The sequence below is a fragment of the Solanum stenotomum genome, chromosome 10 (genome assembly GCF_019186545.1).
Source record: "Solanum stenotomum isolate F172 chromosome 10, ASM1918654v1, whole genome shotgun sequence".
Lineage (NCBI taxonomy): Eukaryota > Viridiplantae > Streptophyta > Magnoliopsida > Solanales > Solanaceae > Solanum > Solanum stenotomum.
This window is the reverse complement of record NC_064291.1, coordinates 25,523,781-25,540,218: the sequence shown is the minus strand read 5'-3', so window position 1 is coordinate 25,540,218 and position 16,438 is coordinate 25,523,781. Positions and strand designations below refer to the sequence as shown.

Sequence of the window (16,438 nt, the reverse complement as noted above, 5' to 3'; positions counted from 1 at the left end):
TTTTTTTTTTTGATGTGCCGTTTTTGTTTTTTGAAGGAAAAAAATGACCCTTTTGGCTTCGGACTCCCTTTTTGTTGATATTTTAATTCATTAGAGTAATAAGGTAACCATATTGTCAAACTACAAAAGATATAATGTTTTTAAAGAATTAAAAAAAATGTTAATAATAAAAAAGGAATTAAAAAATGTTAATAATAAAAAAGGAATAATGTGACATGACATCCTATTAGGAGAGAGATAATGTTTTTTTTTTTTGTCAAGTATATTTTGAGGAAAAGAGGTAAAGTTGGGTGGTATTGTGGTCCTAAAACAAACATAAGTGATATTCCTAGGTAATTTCTTAAACATGAGTGACTGTCCATGGAAATTACTAACATTTGGATATATAGTGATTTCAATTATTTTTTCAGTAACTTCTTGAAGGAAGCTTTTCTTATGATTTCTTTCTAACTCATTCTTTGGTTATATTCCAATGACATATGCGCTCCATCCTAAGCGTCCACCTAGTAATGGTTTAAAAAAAAAATCTATGCATAAATTTATGGATAAAGTTTCATATTTTAAAAAATTAAAATCACAATTAAAAAATTACAATCATATATATATTTTTTAAATGGGGATAATTTGAAATTAAAATTATATGCATAAGGTTGATTTGAATTCAAAACATGAAATTGGATGGTAAATGTGATGGCAAAATGGCAAGTAGTAGTGAAGGGATTTGATGAATTATGAGAGGCGGGCTGTATAGTGAGTTTTTTTTATTTAGGAAATATAGTCAACGTTTTTTGTGTGAGAGGCTCCACTTCCTTCCCACACCAACTCCCTACCAGCTGAGCAGGAGAAGACTTTGCTATCACCTTCCTTCCTTTCAGTATAATATACCCGTTTCATCGAGTAAAGGTGGAAGTTGATTGAAGAAGAAAAATGGGTTGGGGGAAAATGTTCTTCACAGTTGTGATTACGTTTTCAGCAGCATTAATCACATACAACATTCTCATCTCAGCAAATGCTTCTTTCAAGCAAGAATTTCCTGGCCCATCTTCAGCAAAAACGTTATTTTCTCAAGATCCAATTATCAAGATGCCATTAGAGAGATCAAATAACAACAACAACAACAACAAGAGGTTGTTTCATACAGCTGTTACATCTTCTGATTCTGTTTATAACACTTGGCAGTGTAGGATTATGTATTACTGGTTCAAAAAGTTTAAAGATGAACCTAATTCTGAGATGGGTGGCTTTACAAGGATCTTACATTCTGGAAAATCAGATAGATTCATGGATGAGATCCCTACTTTTGTTGCTCAACCACTTCCTTCTGGAATGGATCAGGTCAATAAATTTATTAGAGACTATCTACAATTTCCTATTCCTTTTCTCACATCTCAACATGTCAATTTCAGGGTTATATTGTCCTCAATAGACCATGGGCTTTTGTTCAATGGCTCCAACAAGCACAAATTGAAGAAGACTACATATTGATGTCAGAACCAGATCATGTTATTGTCAAGCCCATCCCTAACCTATCTAAAGATGGACTTGGAGCTGCATTTCCTTTCTTTTACATTGAACCCAAAAAGTACGAATCTGTACTAAGAAAGTTCTTCCCTCAACAAAACGGACCTATAACCGATATTGATCCCATAGGAAATTCACCTGTCATTGTTAGCAAGGTACTTCATTACTATTTTTTTTTTTATATATATATGTTTGTTACTTAATTCTTCCTGTTGCTTTTCTTAACCAAAAAAATTCCCTTTAGGAAGCTTTAAAGAAGATAGCTCCCACATGGATGAATGTTTCTTTGGCCATGAAAAAGGATCCTGAAGCAGACAAAGCCTTTGGTTGGGTGCTTGAGATGTAATCACCCTGCCCTACCTAGTTACTGAAAAATAATAATGCATAATCACAAATTGTCTCAACTTTATAATTCATATGCAGGTATGCCTATGCAGTTGCATCTGCTTTGCATAATGTCGGTAATGTATTGCACAAGGAATTCATGATTCAGGTATCATCATTTGTTTTCCTATTTATTTATTCCATTGATAGTTTACATTATTGCCTTTTCCACTCCAAGCCAAAACAGAAATAAAGAAGAATGCTGTTGCCCAAACAAGTTATTCAGCTATGGTGTGTGGGTTATTTTTCTTTGATCCGGTAAAAGTGCAAGTTTCATTACTGAAAAAACACCCAGAAGATGCTTACGATGTATAGCAAAACGAATCACTGGTGTCAAGTACTAATGCATTTTCAGATGCTATGCTCAGTAACTACCTTGTATAGAATGCTACCTTAACTACTAATACAAATAAGACAACTATTTTTGAAAGTGATAATGAATGTAGAATATTGCCAAGGGAAAGCCAAGTGAATGTATTCTTTGATTCATGGATCAGTATACACCTTTTCCATCTGATTTGAGTGCCTATCTAAGAGTTCCAAAGTATATTGTGCATTAGGGACTTGCTTATAGCACTGAGATTTTTCTAGATATAAACATAGGCCAAATTTGAAGAGGTTTCTGAGAAAAGGCTTTCATAGCATCCAGGTTCTAGAATAGCCATTTGTTTATTCTATACACAATGAAACCAAAAATTTGATGCTTATATTTCATGTGCTGAAGACTTCCTCTGTGAGATGCTTCATCCCCCTTTAGCAATAGAGACAAAAATTGTTGCAGAAGTATGAATTTTGGTAAAACATTAAACCTTTTCTTTTTAAAAAAAAATTGTTGCTTCACTAGAAAAAGTCTTAGGGCTTGTTTGGTACGAAAAATAAGTTGACAACTAATCCCGGAATTAATTTTCTGATGAGCTTATCTCATGTTTGGTTGAGATAAAATCGCGGGATAACTTTCCCGGGATCAGTTATCCCAGGATTGTATTGTTATTTTTATCCTGCATTGAGGGTGGGATAACTAATTCTGGGATAATTAATCCTGGGATAACTTGTTCCCCAGCAAAATGAGCCTTTTTTGTCTATAAATTTTGATTCTATGTCTGGAACATGTGTAAAGACAGGAGTTGTAATTTGAATGGCAATGCAATTCTTGTAAGAAGTATCAATTTCCTGTAGCTTTTGCCTTTTCCTCTTAATTTTCGTACGATCTTTAGAAGTTTGCACTACTTTGAGCAAACTGAAATAGCATAGCTCTCCTCGTTTACTCTCAAACCTTCGTCTGTTCCATATATGCATCTGCTGATACAGTAAGATTTATCTCAGATGGACCCGATTTCATTCCTTTAACCTTTTCATTGGTGTGGTTAGCAGCATTGCTTTTCTGCTTTTCATATACCAAAGTTGCAAAGACTTCCTGGTTAATGTGGTTTTATTTGTTTCATGGGGAGTACATTTGAAAATTTAAATCGTTATTTGGTTGTGAGGTGAAGTTTCATTGTATTATTTCTTCCTTATGTACCAGAAATCTAATTTTCCATGTATTGTTGAATGTTTTCAGCCTCCTTGGGATACAGAAATAGGCAAGGCGTTCATAATTCATTACACATACGGATGTGACTATGATATGAAGGTAATAGCCACTTCCTACGACTATGAGAATACCAAGTTACATGTAATAAACATAATGATGATTGATGGGAAGAACATGCATTTCAGGGCAAGATGACCTATGGAAAAATTGGAGAGTGGAGATTCGACAAAAGATCATATGATAATACCTGGCCACCGAAGAACCTTTCTCTGCCTCCACCTGGTGTTCCAGAGAGCGTGGTATGGTTTCCTGTCTTAGTCAGTCTCCGTCTTAAGCTTTAATTACCAGATCATAACAAGAAGGGGTCCAGGAATCAGGAGGCATTTTTTTTCTTATTATCAAATTATACATCTAATAATTAAAATCATATCTTATTGTTCAAATATATTTTAAAAATAAAGCTCATAATTACTTTACTGATAAATGTCCATTTCTATTTTGTTTTGCTTCTCTATTGCTGTTAACACTGGCATTGCTATCTTTTTACTCAATGGATGATTTACTTTCGAAATAATGGTGGTAGAAGTGAATAGGTACAAAAGAGTCTTATCATCTTGTACTAAAATATTTACTAGTAGCATGTAAAATTTTCCAAATTCGGAACTCTGGTGAGATATTCGGAAAAGGTTTTGAATTATCAGAAGAAATTATTAATGGATGATTTCCTTCATCTCCATTTGCATCATTCTCTTGGTAAGAAATTGAATGCTTTCTTCACTTGATCAGAAGTTGAAGCCTCGAATGTGTAGAGAACAAAATTAAACTTTTTTCATGATTAGCTTTTAAAGTCTGTTCCATATGTTAGTTTCTTTGTCAACTCTGTTCATTACACTCTGTCAGATACTTCAATATCAGTTTGAATTATTCCAAAACAAATTCTAACTTAATGAACTAGCTCCACAAATATCAACTTTCCCTTATAGATTCACCTAATCTATTTTTTCCCTTTTTCTTTTATGTGTCTAAGTAAAAAAAAAACAATTGATCTAGTTGATAGGTTATATATTGGTTAATGGTAACTGTGTACAATTAAGTAACTTTCCCTTAACTCGAAGTGAGCGTATTTCGATAGAACTTTTAACAGCAAATTATAGTGGGTGGGACGAAAAAGTATTTGACCTGAAACAAGGCTTATTTAAGCAAACAATAATTAGTACATATTTTATTTTTGAAATATACTTCATCTCTGTATGTTCCAAGTGCAAATGCCCCTAATAATTTTCTTTTGATCTATAAATGAGCTTAGATGACGTATATTTTTCTTCTCCATAATGGTGCCTTACAATCCACATTTAATGTTGAGAGATCTATTTTGATGTTGTGGCATGCATGAAGTGCCTGTGGTCGATGACAGAGATCTTATTTTGACCTTTCATCCAATTTCTCAAGTTGAGTATGAATGTATTTGTTTTTGGCAGGTTACTCTGGTAAAAATGGTGAATGAAGCTACAGCTAACATTCCGAACTGGGGTTCTTAGAACTGTGTTGTGATTGAAGCTATTCCACTCACGCAAGATGTGTGATGGGTTTGTAGTTTGTAGTTTCTATACCCATGTTGCACACGAGAAAAATCTTGTTCCCTCCCAATGATCATTGTTAGAATATTTGAAACTTTCTTGTATGCAGTTCCATCTGTCCTTTATCCTATATGTTCCAAACCTCTGTGTATAGTTGCAAATCTATTCATATGCAGTAGACTGCCATGTTGAAACTATTAGTTTACTAGTTGCAGCTCTTCCCATTCCTAGCGACAATGATGGGGGATCTCAAGTTTTTTGTTATTTGTTGCTTTCAGTTGGACAATATGTTCTGCATAGAGCAACAATCTGGATAACTTCAAGGTTTTGCTTGTTATCAATTTACTAGGCTGCAGTTAAAGTGAGCTACAAACATCCTCTGTACTAGTTAGAATTCAATTCACTATCATGTTTGAGTGGTGAAAATCAATTGAAGAGTCCTATATACCAATCCTTGTGGTTTGACCTCGACCTCATAAGTTGGATATTTATTTTACATATGATCGCCTGTGTCCTGAAATATGGGACAGAGTCGAGAGTTTGTCACGCTCTGTACTGTAGTAGAACGATGGAATGCTCCTCATGATGATCTGCCTAGTCTTGGGCACTATTGGCGAATTATCGTTCTACCGGGTTTCTGTTATGGTTCCTGATTATCATAAGTGTTTTTGAAAAATAAATATATCTAAGCAAGTGGATAAGTAGAGCAATGAGTTAAACCAATATCACAACTGTCCTAGCCCCCACAGAGAGCATCAAATTGTTTATTAGGATATTGTTACAATTAAATTTGTCACGAGGTTAAAAACACATGAATCAACTTCACTAGTAAATTAGATATTAAGCAAATAGATGTGTTATTAAATAATTTTATAAAGAACAATATTGTAATTTAATAAATGAAAGTAATGGTAATCTTCAGATTTCGTTACTTCAACTTCAATCCCAAATATAACTTCAAAGTATTAACTATCTCCCAAATCAAAGGAATTGATGTGTGTATTCTTAAGAGTATTGCCTTGATCAATAATGTAATGAAAGAGAAATTTTAGAGTGTAGGAATCTAGGTATTTATAGGCAATAAATGGAATTCATTCATCAATGAATTTACTCCTCTTGGACTATATGTATATACTACATAATTCAATGAAAATGATCCATTTAGAGCTACCGTTACATGCTTCAACGAGTAAATTCATCTTGATTCAAGAAATTTAGTATGGACCTAGCTAACATTTCTGTCTTTTCTATCCTTTAATACGTCTTTTGGAGTCATCTTCCACGAATTTCCACCGTGATCTACTATAAACCTTTGGATATATATAGCGATTTCAATTACTTTTTTGGTGACTTCTTGAAGGAAGCTTTTTTTTTATATATATAATTTCTTTCTAACTCATTCTTTGGTTATATTCCAATGACAGGTGCGCTCCATCCTAAGCGTCCACCTATTAATGGTAAAAAAAAAAAAATTCTAAATTTATGGATCAAGTTTTATATTTAAAAATTTTAAAATCACAATTTAATGAAATTGGATGATAAATGTGATGGCAAAACGCCTAGTGTTTCCTTTGTCCTTAATTACTTGTCCACTTTTTCTTTTTTAGTTGTTCCTAATTACATGTCTATTTTGACAAATTAAGAAATGACAAACTTTTTTTCTCTATTTTACCCTCAATTTATTATTTTGAAAAATGTAGATATTTTGAAAATCTTAAGTTTTTATTTCATCCACTTTATAATCAATAGAGTAAAATAATAAACTCACTATATCAATTATTGTTTTATTAACGGGTGTCATTTCAAGAGAGAACAATAATTAGAGACCAGATGGAGTAATAGTGAAGGGATTTGATGATTATGAGAGGCGGCTGCTTAAAAGAAATTGGTGAAGTGAATTTTCAGTTGTAAAGGGATTTAGGAAATAAAGTCAACGATTTTGTGTGAGAGCGGCTCCACTTCCTTCCCACACCAAATTCGAGTGAATGTGGAAGTTGAGTGAAAAGACAAAAATGGGTTGGGGGAAAATGTTCATCACAGTTGTGATTACGTTTTCAGCAGCATTAATCTCAGCAAATGCTTCTTTCAAGCAAGAATTCCCAGGACCATCTTCTGCAAAAACGTTGTTTTCTCAAGAACCAATTATCAAGATGCCATTGGAGAGATCAAATAACAACAGCAACAAGAAGAAGAGGTTGTTTCATATAGCTGTTAAATCTGATGATTCTGTTTATAACACTTGGCAGTGTAGGATTATGTATTACTGGTTCAAAAAGTTTAAAGATGAACCTAATTCTGAGATGGGTGGCTTTACAAAGATCTTACATTCTGGTAAATCAGATAGATTCATGGATGAGATCCCTACTTTTGTTGCTCAACCACTTCCTTCTGGAATGGATCAGGTCAATCAATTTATTACAACTATCTACAATTTCCTATTCATTTTCTCACATCTCCATGTCAATTTCAGGGTTATATTGTCCTCAATAGACCATGGGCTTTTGTTCAATGGCTCCAACAAGCACAAAATGAAGAAGACTACATATTGATGTCAGAACCAGATCATGTTATTGTCAAGACCATCCCTAACCTATCTAAAGATGAACTTGGAGCTGCATTTCCTTTCTTTTGCATTGAACCCAAAAAGTTAGAGTCTGTACTAAGAAAGTTCTTCCCTCAACAAAACGGAACTATAACTGATATTGATCCCATAGGAAGTTCCCCTGTTATTGTTACCTAGGTACTTCATTATTTCTTTTAATAAGTTTGTTACTTAATTCTTCCTGTTGCTTTTCTAAACGAAAAAAGTTACTTTAGGAAGCTTTAAAGAAGATAGCTCCCACATGGATGAATGTTTCTTTGGCCATGAAAAAGGATCCTGAAGCAGACAAAGCCTTTGGTTGGGTGCTTGAGATGTAATCACCCTGCCCTACCTAATTACTGAAAAATAATAATGCATAATCACAAATTGCCTCAACTTTATTAATTCATATGCAGGTATGCCTATGCAGTTGCATCTGCTTTGCATAATGTCGGTAATGTATTGCACAAGGAATTCATGATTCAGGTATCATCATTTGTTTTCCTATTTAATTATTCCATTGTTAGTTTACATTATTGCCTTTTCCACTCCAAGCCAAAACAGAAATAAAGAAGATATGCTGTTGCCCAAACAAATTATTCAGCTATGGTGTGTGGGTTATTTTTCTTTGATCCGGTAAAAGTGCTAGTTTCATTACTGAAAAAACACCCAGAGTTCCAAAGTATATTGTGCATTTGGGACTTGCTTATAGCACTGACATATTTCTGGATATAAACATAGGCCAAATTTGAAGAGGTTTCTGAGAAAAGGCTTTCATACCATCCAGGTTCTAGAATAGCCATTTGTTTATTTATACACAATGAAACCAAAGATTTGATGTTTATATTTCATGTGCTGAAGACTTCCTCTGTGAGATGCTTCATCTCCCCTTAGCAATAGAGACAAAAATTGTTGCAGAAGTATGAATTTTGGTAAAACATTAAACCTTTTCTTTTTAAGAGAAATTTGTAGCTTCACTAGAAAACTCTTAGGGCTCATTTGGTACGAAGAATAAGTTGACAACTAATCTCAGAATTAATTTTCTGATGAGTTTATCTCATGTTTGGTTGAGATAAAATCGCGGGATAACTTTCCTAGGATCAGTTATCCCAGGATTGTAGTGTTATTTTTATCCTGCATTGAGGGTGGGATAACTAATTCCAGGATAATTTATCATGGGATAACTTGTTCCCCAGCAAAATGAGCCCTTTTAGTCTATATATTTTGATTCTATATCTGGAACATGCGTAAAGACAGGAGTTGTAATTTCAATGGCAATGCAATTCTTGTAAGAAGTATCAATTTCCTGTAGCTTTTGCCTTTATACGATCTTTAGAAGTTTGCACTACTTTGAGCAAACTGAAATAGCACAGCTCTCCTCGTCTACTCTCAAACCTTCATCTGTTCCATATATGCATCTGCTGATACAGTAAGATTTATCTCAGATAGACCCGATTTCATTCCTTTAAACCTTTTCATTGGTGTGGTTAGCAGCATTGCTTTTCTGCTTTTCATATACCAAAGTTGCAAAGACTTCCTGCTTAATGTGGTTTTATTTGTTTCATGGGGAGTACATCTGAAAATTTAAATCATTATTTGGTTGTGAGGTGAAGTTTCATTGCATTATTTCTTCCTTATGTACCAGAAATCTAATTTTCCATGAATTGTTGAATGTTTTCAGCCTCCTTGGGATACAGAAATAGGCAAGGTGTTCATAATTCATTACACATATGGATGTGACTATGATATGAAGGTAATAGCCACTTCTTATGACTATGAGAATACCAAGTTACATGTAATAAACATAATGATGATTGATGGGAAGAACATGCATTTCAGGGCAAGATGACCTATGGAAAAATTGGAGACTGGAAATTCGACAAAAGATCAAATGATAATACCTGACCACCGAAGAACCTTTCTCTGCCTCCACCTGGTGTTCCAGAGAGCGTGGTATGGTTTCCTGTCTTAGTCAGTCTCTATCTTAAGCTTTAATTACCAGGTCATAACAAGAAGGGGTCCAGGAATCCGGAGGCATTTTTTTTCTTATTATCAAATTATACATCTAATAATTAAAATCATATCTTATTGTTCAAATATATTTTAAAAATAAAGCTCATAATTACTTTACTGATAACGTCCATTTCTATTTTGTTTTGCTTTCTCTATTGCTGTTAACACTGGCATTGCTATCTTTTTACTCAATGGATGATTTACTTTAGAAATAATGGTGGTAGAAGTGAAAAGGTACAAAAGAGTCTTATCATCTTGTACTAAAATATTTACTAGTAGCATGTAAAGTTTTCCAAATTCTAAACTCTGGTGAGATATTCGCAAAAGGCTTTGAAGTATCAGAAGAAATTATCAATTATAATAGCCCTCAAATTATGGAAATAGTGAACAGGGATGATTTCCTTCATCTTCATTTGCATCATGCTCTTGGTAAGAAATTGAATGTTTTCTTCACTTGATCAGAAGTTGAAGCCTCGAATGTGTAGAGAACAAAATTAAGCTTTTTTCATGATTAGCTTTTAAAGTCTGTTCCATATGTTAGTTTCTTTGTCAACTCTGTTCATTACACTCTGTCAGATACTTCAATATCAGTTTGAATTATTCCATAACAAATTCTACCTAAATGAACTAGCTCCACAAATATCAACTTTCCCTCATAGATTCACCTAATCTATTTTTTTTTCCTTTTTCTTTTATGTGTCTAAGTAAAAAAAAAACAATTGATCTAGTTGATAGGTTATATATTGGTTAATGGTAACTGTGTACAATTAAGTAACTTTCCCTTAAATGGAAGTGAGCTTATTTTGATAGAACTTTTAACAGCAAATTATAGTGGGTGGGACGAAAAAGTATTTGACCTGAAACAAGGCTTATTTAAAGCAAACAATAATTAGTACATATTTTATTTGTGAAATATACTTCATCTCTGTATGTTCCGAGTGCTAATGTCCCTAATAATTTTCTTTTGATCTATAAATGAGCTTAGATGACGTATATTTTTCTTCTCCATAAAGGTGCCTAACAATCGACATTAAATGTTGAGAGATCTATTTTGATGTTGTGGCATGCATGAAGTGCCTGTGGTCAATGACAGAGATCTTATTTTGACCTTTCATCCAATTTCTCTAGTTGAGTATGTATGTATTTGTTTTTGGCAGGTTACTCTGGTAAAAACGGTAAATGAAGCTACAGCTAACATTCCGAACTGGGGTTCTTAGAACTGTGTTGTGATTGAAGCTGTTCCACTCACGCAAGATGTATGATGGGTTCGTAATTTGTAGTTTCTATACCCACGTTGCACATGAGAAAATCTTGTTCCCTCCCAATGAGCATTGTTAGAATATTTGAAACTTTCTTGTATGCAGTTCCATCTGTCCTATATCCTATAGGTTCCAAACCTCTGTGTATAGTTGGAAATCTATTCATATGCTGTAGGCTGCCATGTTGAAACTATGAGTTTAGTAGTTGCAGCTCTTCCCATTGCTAGCGACAATGATGGGGGATCTCAAGTTTTTTGTTATTTGTTGCTTTCAGTTAGACAGAGTGTTATGCATAGAGCAACAATCTGGATACCTTCAAGGTTTTGTTTGTTATCAATTTACTAGGCTGCAGTTAAAGTGAGCTATAAACATCTCTGTTCTGTACTCTTCTGTTCTGTTCAGGTCTGAGTGAAACCATCTTTATGCTGACCATCCTAACATTGATTCTCGTGCTTTGCAAATCTTAGTTAGGTGGAATTAAGTGCTTCCCTGTCAGTTCAAAAAATTAGTTAGAATTTATGCATCCTAAATTGCCTTACAAGTTGCAGAATGGCAATCTGGAGGATGGTTAATATATCATATTGACATTTAGGCATCCTAACTCCTTGAGCTTGGTTATCAGTTCAGTAAAACTCAACTCATCTAACGTACAACATCGTATTACTCACCTTATTGCATTTGATTCAACCTTTAGGCAGTAAAACATTGCATTTGTTAGCTCAATTAGTGATGCAATTTTAAAATTTCTGTTTTGTAAAATTACTTTGCAAGAGATGTAACTTACGTGGAACAATGTGATCAATTAAGATTTGTATATAGTCAATCCTAACTTGTTTTGAATTGAAATGGTGTTGTTGCTGGGGTGTAGGCATTTATTAGCAGAATTGTAAGTAAGATTTGTTTGGTGCTATAACTTTAAATCAAGAAACCAAAAGACTGGGTGAAAAGAAACTGCAGATCGAGATATTTAACATAAAAATAAAATATTTATTTACATACATACATCTGAATGTACAAGATTATAAACAATGGTACTGGCGTTTCACGAGAATATTAGCACGTACTTCTGCAGAGGCCAAATAATTACATCCATATACTTCAATTGGCTCCCAGATTATGAAGTATCAAGCTCTGTCAGTTTAGATACAGCCGGCAATTCTTTGAATTACAGTAGCAGGGGATTTTTTCTCCTTCATCTTCATGGTTAAAATTGTAATCATATGTTATCTCTTCTCCAGGATAGATATCTCTCTCAGCAAAGAATACTACCTGCATTATGACACTATTATTAACATATTCTGATAAGAGACAACTATGAAATATAACAAAATATAAGCGAAAAGAAGTAGAGTGGAATGTATCTACCTTCTTCTCATTCCTCACAGAAATGATTCTGGCAACGCAGTTTGGCTGGTAAAATGAATTAGCAAAAGAAGAAAAGCTGAGTCCATCATACTTGATCAATCAAACTGACATCAATCTTTTATATCTTTTTCTCTTATAAAAAAAAACATAAATTACATCAAAATTATTAAAGCAGAGATGACGAAAGAAACAAAATGTCAAACAGCAAGCACTTCATCAAAATAGTTATACGAAAGAGTAACATAATTGACCAGAGAGAATAACTGGACAAAATTGCTGTGGAAGACACTTACCAGGCATGAATGGTTCACAAATCGGGCAATCCCTCCCTTTTGGGTTGCATCGACTATATGCTCTTGATTAATCCTAAAGAAATAACAAGCACTCTTATGCTGCAATTTCTTTCCTGACAGGTACTCAATTTCTCTTTTGTCAGCCACACGGAGCCCCACTATCTCACCCACATATTCAACAACCTAGAGGTAAAAAGTGAAAGTAAAGTTAAATTTGCTGATGAGAAACTTACAAATTCAGAGGAAGAGAATAGAGACAGATGAGACCATTTCGCTTTGTAAAATAAACCTAGACGTGTAAAGACCAAGAGCATGAATGCCAGATTTATACACAACCAAACTCTTCCACGCTTTGGAGTACTTATAGCGAACATATTCCTTCTGCAAAAATATAGAGTAAAAAAGAAGTAAGAACACATCGGTAGCATAGACTGAAATCAAAGCGCACAAGAATTAAAAAAGCTATACACGTGACTTCTCAGTAGGAACACTATAGGTTTGACAATTGTCAAGCAACCCAACTGTTCCAGACATACCCGATAATCATATCCAACATCTTTAGGTGGAAGCCTCAGAATCTCCTTTCTTGATGGCTTTTGTCCAGTTATGTGAATCCAGGCATTTAATTGCTCCTGGGCAACAAGGCCTCCACCGCCAGACTCAGAATATTGATGAAGATTATACCGCACTCCTTCCTTTTTGCGTCCCTTGTATCCCTGAAGGTAGAACAATCTTAGAAAATCTTTATCCAGGAGTCAAGTATATCTAAACTGTTATTAAGAAACAACAAACCTCTGTTCGAGCACAGGTAGAACCTCCTTCTCCTGGATGAATACCTACAGTACCAACCAGATTATTGTTAGAAATGTCCCTAGAGCGATTTGAGAATCGGGTTATTGAAATCATACCTTCAAGTGTCAACTCATTAAGGCCCTGTTTGTAAAACTCCTTGGACAATGGCTTCTGTGGAGTTGGCAGAGAACCATCGGCAATATTACCAGTTTCTATAAGGTAATCATACCTTCTCTTCTCTAGAGAGTAGAATAAGTGAGCCCCTTGTTCACCTCCATGGCAATGGGCTCTTTTGGATTGCTCTAATGATTGGCAAGGATCCAATTCACTAGATGTCAAGAGATGACTTTTAGATTTTTTGGTAGTTACAACACAATTGGCATTACAACTTTTGACTTTCTTGAGATATGGAGAACTGTTAATGCATCGATGTTTTTCTTTTGCACTTGCCTTCCTGAATTTTACAGAAGTCAATTTTGCAGTGGAGTTTCCAGAAGAGCTATACTTTTCCAATAAGTCACAAATTTTTCTTAGAGAAACAAATTTGACTGGTTTTGATGGATTCGCATTAGAAATTACTCCATATTTCTGCCCCACTATAGGTCTTACAGCCCTTCTATAAGCCTTCTCATGCATCTCAGGAAACATAGAGGTATCTACCAAACTGCACTTAGCTGCAGCGTCAACACCTAGATAATATCCCTCATTTGCCTGCCTAACAGGTGTTGCAGTGTCCAGTTTCAGTCTCTTTCTTCTTGGTAATTCACAAGCTACAAAGGTATCATCATCACTGACCTTTAAAAGATCTGACTGAGTACCAACAGCTTTCGCATCATGGCAATTAACTTTACCACTGCAAGAAAGAGTATTCAATGAACGCATTCTGAATCTCCTTTCTCTGAAACTTGGTTCTATGGAATACACACATTTTTCTGCACTGCCATTTTCAGATAGGGGGGGACCTTTTTCATCATTGCACGGATGTTGCAGACCAGAACCACAAGTGTCCTCTGGATAGCCACAAGCAGAGTAAACGGTAGGAAGAGTTATATCCAACTTTCTCCATTTGGTTCTTTTTCTAATCACCTTTTTGGAGAAATCAGACACTTTCTGAATATGGTGGCTCTTTTCTTGAATGCTGAAGCTAGAACGGGTCTGCATTTTGTTCAATTTTAAGGGATCTCTTAGTCGAAGTTCATCAATCAGACTATCAGAAGAATTATCAGCAAACCCTTTGGATGGTCCTGCATCCATGGGGTTGAATTCACAAGCAACACCAAGAAACTCTGCACTTTGTTCACTGCCTTGTGCATCGCTAGATGACCAACATCTGTTGATTCTTGATCCTTCATCTACAACATTACTTGCCACAGTCTTTTGATCATCAGTAGTGAACTCATTGTCATGAATCACTGCAGATGCCTCACTAACAACAGGTGCAGATCCTCCAGAAGAAACATTGGATATTTCTGGCTCCTTTAGATATTCAACATTTTGAAAAGCAACATCACAACTGGGTTTGTTTCCACTGGCATCAGCACTTTGTCCCCTCATTTTTTCATTCATGTTCAGGAAACCTGTTGTTTGTTCCTTAAATGTCAGACTAACTGCTCCAGTCACCTTTTTGGGAACATCTCTCCATTGAGAAGAGTGACACTCCAGTTTATTTATCCTATTCCGCATTAAATCACTTCCTGCCAAAGAGGCCACATTGTCCGAGGGCACTTTCTGACTGTCATTCAACTTACAAGCAAATAAATTCTTAATGAAGCCAGAAACGTCACTCTGTTCTACCTGATTAGTATCCAGAGGTTCACCAATGAAATGATGTTTTTCAACAAAAACATCCGACTGAACAGCACAGTTACAGAGGCAAGACATAAATGAATTTGATGCTTCCGGAAAGTAATTTGCTTGCTCAACTGATGGAGAAATATTACCTTCAGAGCCTCCATGTCTAAGCCCATGTAAAACCAAGAAATCAATCAGAACAAAAATTTGAAGGACTAGAATAAGATCAAGTCTAATGAATATAAACAGACATGATCATTGAAAGAACAACTGTTACTGATTTCATTGTTATAGTATAGTTCTAAATAACTTTTCATTGATACAGTGAATTCAATTTCCCAAACCCCCTACCCTAGGAGCCCAACAGTAATCCTTTCCCACTTTGTTCCCCAAGTGACTTGAAACTCAACCTTTTGGTTAGTGGAGGGTCTTAACCATTAAGCTCCTCCTTTGTCTATGGTTATCATATAACTTTGAAGGATATATTTAATGGGCCTCGCTATATTGCAGCATTTTTATTTTTTTTTTGTTGAAAAGTAAGTTGTATATTAAAAAGAGGAAAAGCTTAGCACTAAGATGGTGCTAAGACAGTACAAGTATTATAAGGAGATCCCTATTGTTGCAAAGATTACATGAAATTTATCATGCTATGTTCATCCTTTACATCCGCGAGATTACTCATTGCACAAAAAGCTAAAAGCCATAAACATTTGTATTTAAGCTGCTGTTCATTATCCATCTTCCCTTCGAAACATTTGGCATTCCTTTCCTAACATAAAACTAGATTGCATCATACAAGGATCGTCCTTTCTACTTTGAAGTAAAAGTAAAAATATTTCCAATAGGCAAAGGGTTCATAAATATTTTGTATTACTCCAACCACTACCTTAAGGTTTTGGATTGGATGTGCCCAAATTCTTTCAAATTTCTAGATTCGAGTCTCGCTGCAGTCCATCAACGAGATATCTCCATGTGCTTGGTGCAAGAGGAAAAATATCGTGCTCACACATCAGAGGAAGAGGGCATACTACAGACATAATGAGATCAATAAAAGGGTTCCCTCTCTGACATTCCAATTTTTAAGCTGACTTAGTTTACACAATTCAACAGCATATCAGAGCTAACATTTGGCAAGCTTAGTCTCACTCACATCTCAATTTTAAAATTATGATGTGAACTCTAGAGATGAATTGCACGTGCGGGAAGTTGTTGAGTTATACAAAATCCACGTTTTCTATATGATTCTTGGTTAGATAATCATATTCCTTTTTTTGATATAGCCACGTTACGGGGCCATCTTGCACACTCCTTGACTAATTCCCTGAGATACC

General features: G+C 34.8%; 2 protein-coding genes and 1 pseudogene across 2 annotated transcripts; 2 read left to right on the top strand and 1 right to left on the bottom strand.

The window, feature by feature from the left end:
* Window positions 1-768: 768 nt before the first annotated feature.
* Window positions 769-5,210, top strand: LOC125878289 (hydroxyproline O-arabinosyltransferase 1-like). Its single transcript, XM_049559514.1, has 7 exons — window positions 769-1,335; window positions 1,407-1,676; window positions 1,766-1,863; window positions 1,945-2,014; window positions 3,464-3,535; window positions 3,622-3,735; window positions 4,915-5,210. Exons 1-7 carry the CDS (start codon window positions 928-930, stop codon window positions 4,972-4,974), a joined length of 1,092 nt encoding a protein of 363 aa, XP_049415471.1. The 5' UTR covers window positions 769-927; the 3' UTR covers window positions 4,975-5,210.
* A 1,815-nt stretch (window positions 5,211-7,025) lies between these two features.
* Window positions 7,026-10,917, top strand: LOC125878297 (hydroxyproline O-arabinosyltransferase 1-like; annotated as a pseudogene).
* An 894-nt stretch (window positions 10,918-11,811) lies between these two features.
* On the bottom strand, window positions 11,812-15,380 carry LOC125878276 (uncharacterized). Its single transcript, XM_049559493.1, has 8 exons — window positions 15,111-15,380; window positions 13,433-15,010; window positions 13,317-13,360; window positions 13,061-13,240; window positions 12,792-12,905; window positions 12,525-12,707; window positions 12,232-12,276; window positions 11,812-12,135 (listed from the first exon to the last, which is right to left on the bottom strand). Exons 2-8 carry the CDS (start codon window positions 14,997-14,999, stop codon window positions 12,001-12,003), a joined length of 2,268 nt encoding a protein of 755 aa, XP_049415450.1. The 5' UTR covers window positions 15,000-15,010; window positions 15,111-15,380; the 3' UTR covers window positions 11,812-12,000.
* Window positions 15,381-16,438: the final 1,058 nt, after the last annotated feature.

Bases quoted from the DNA above. Each gene is read 5' to 3' on its own strand.
- LOC125878289 (XM_049559514.1), top strand. From the start codon at position 928: ATGGGTTGGGGGAAAATGTTCTTCACAGTTGTGATTACGTTTTCAGCA. The intron at 1,336-1,406 runs GTCAATAAATTT...TGTCAATTTCAG, and splicing joins TTCCTTCTGGAATGGATCAG to GGTTATATTGTCCTCAATAG. The intron at 3,536-3,621 runs GTAATAGCCACT...CATGCATTTCAG, and splicing joins GATGTGACTATGATATGAAG to GGCAAGATGACCTATGGAAA.
- LOC125878276 (XM_049559493.1), bottom strand. From the start codon at position 14,999: ATGCGGAATAGGATAAATAAACTGGAGTGTCACTCTTCTCAATGGAGA. The intron at 13,241-13,316 runs GTTTGTTGTTTC...TTCTACCTTCAG, and splicing joins CTACCTGTGCTCGAACAGAG to GGATACAAGGGACGCAAAAA. The intron at 12,708-12,791 runs GTCTCATCTGTC...TTTTACCTCTAG, and splicing joins TTATTTTACAAAGCGAAATG to GTTGTTGAATATGTGGGTGA.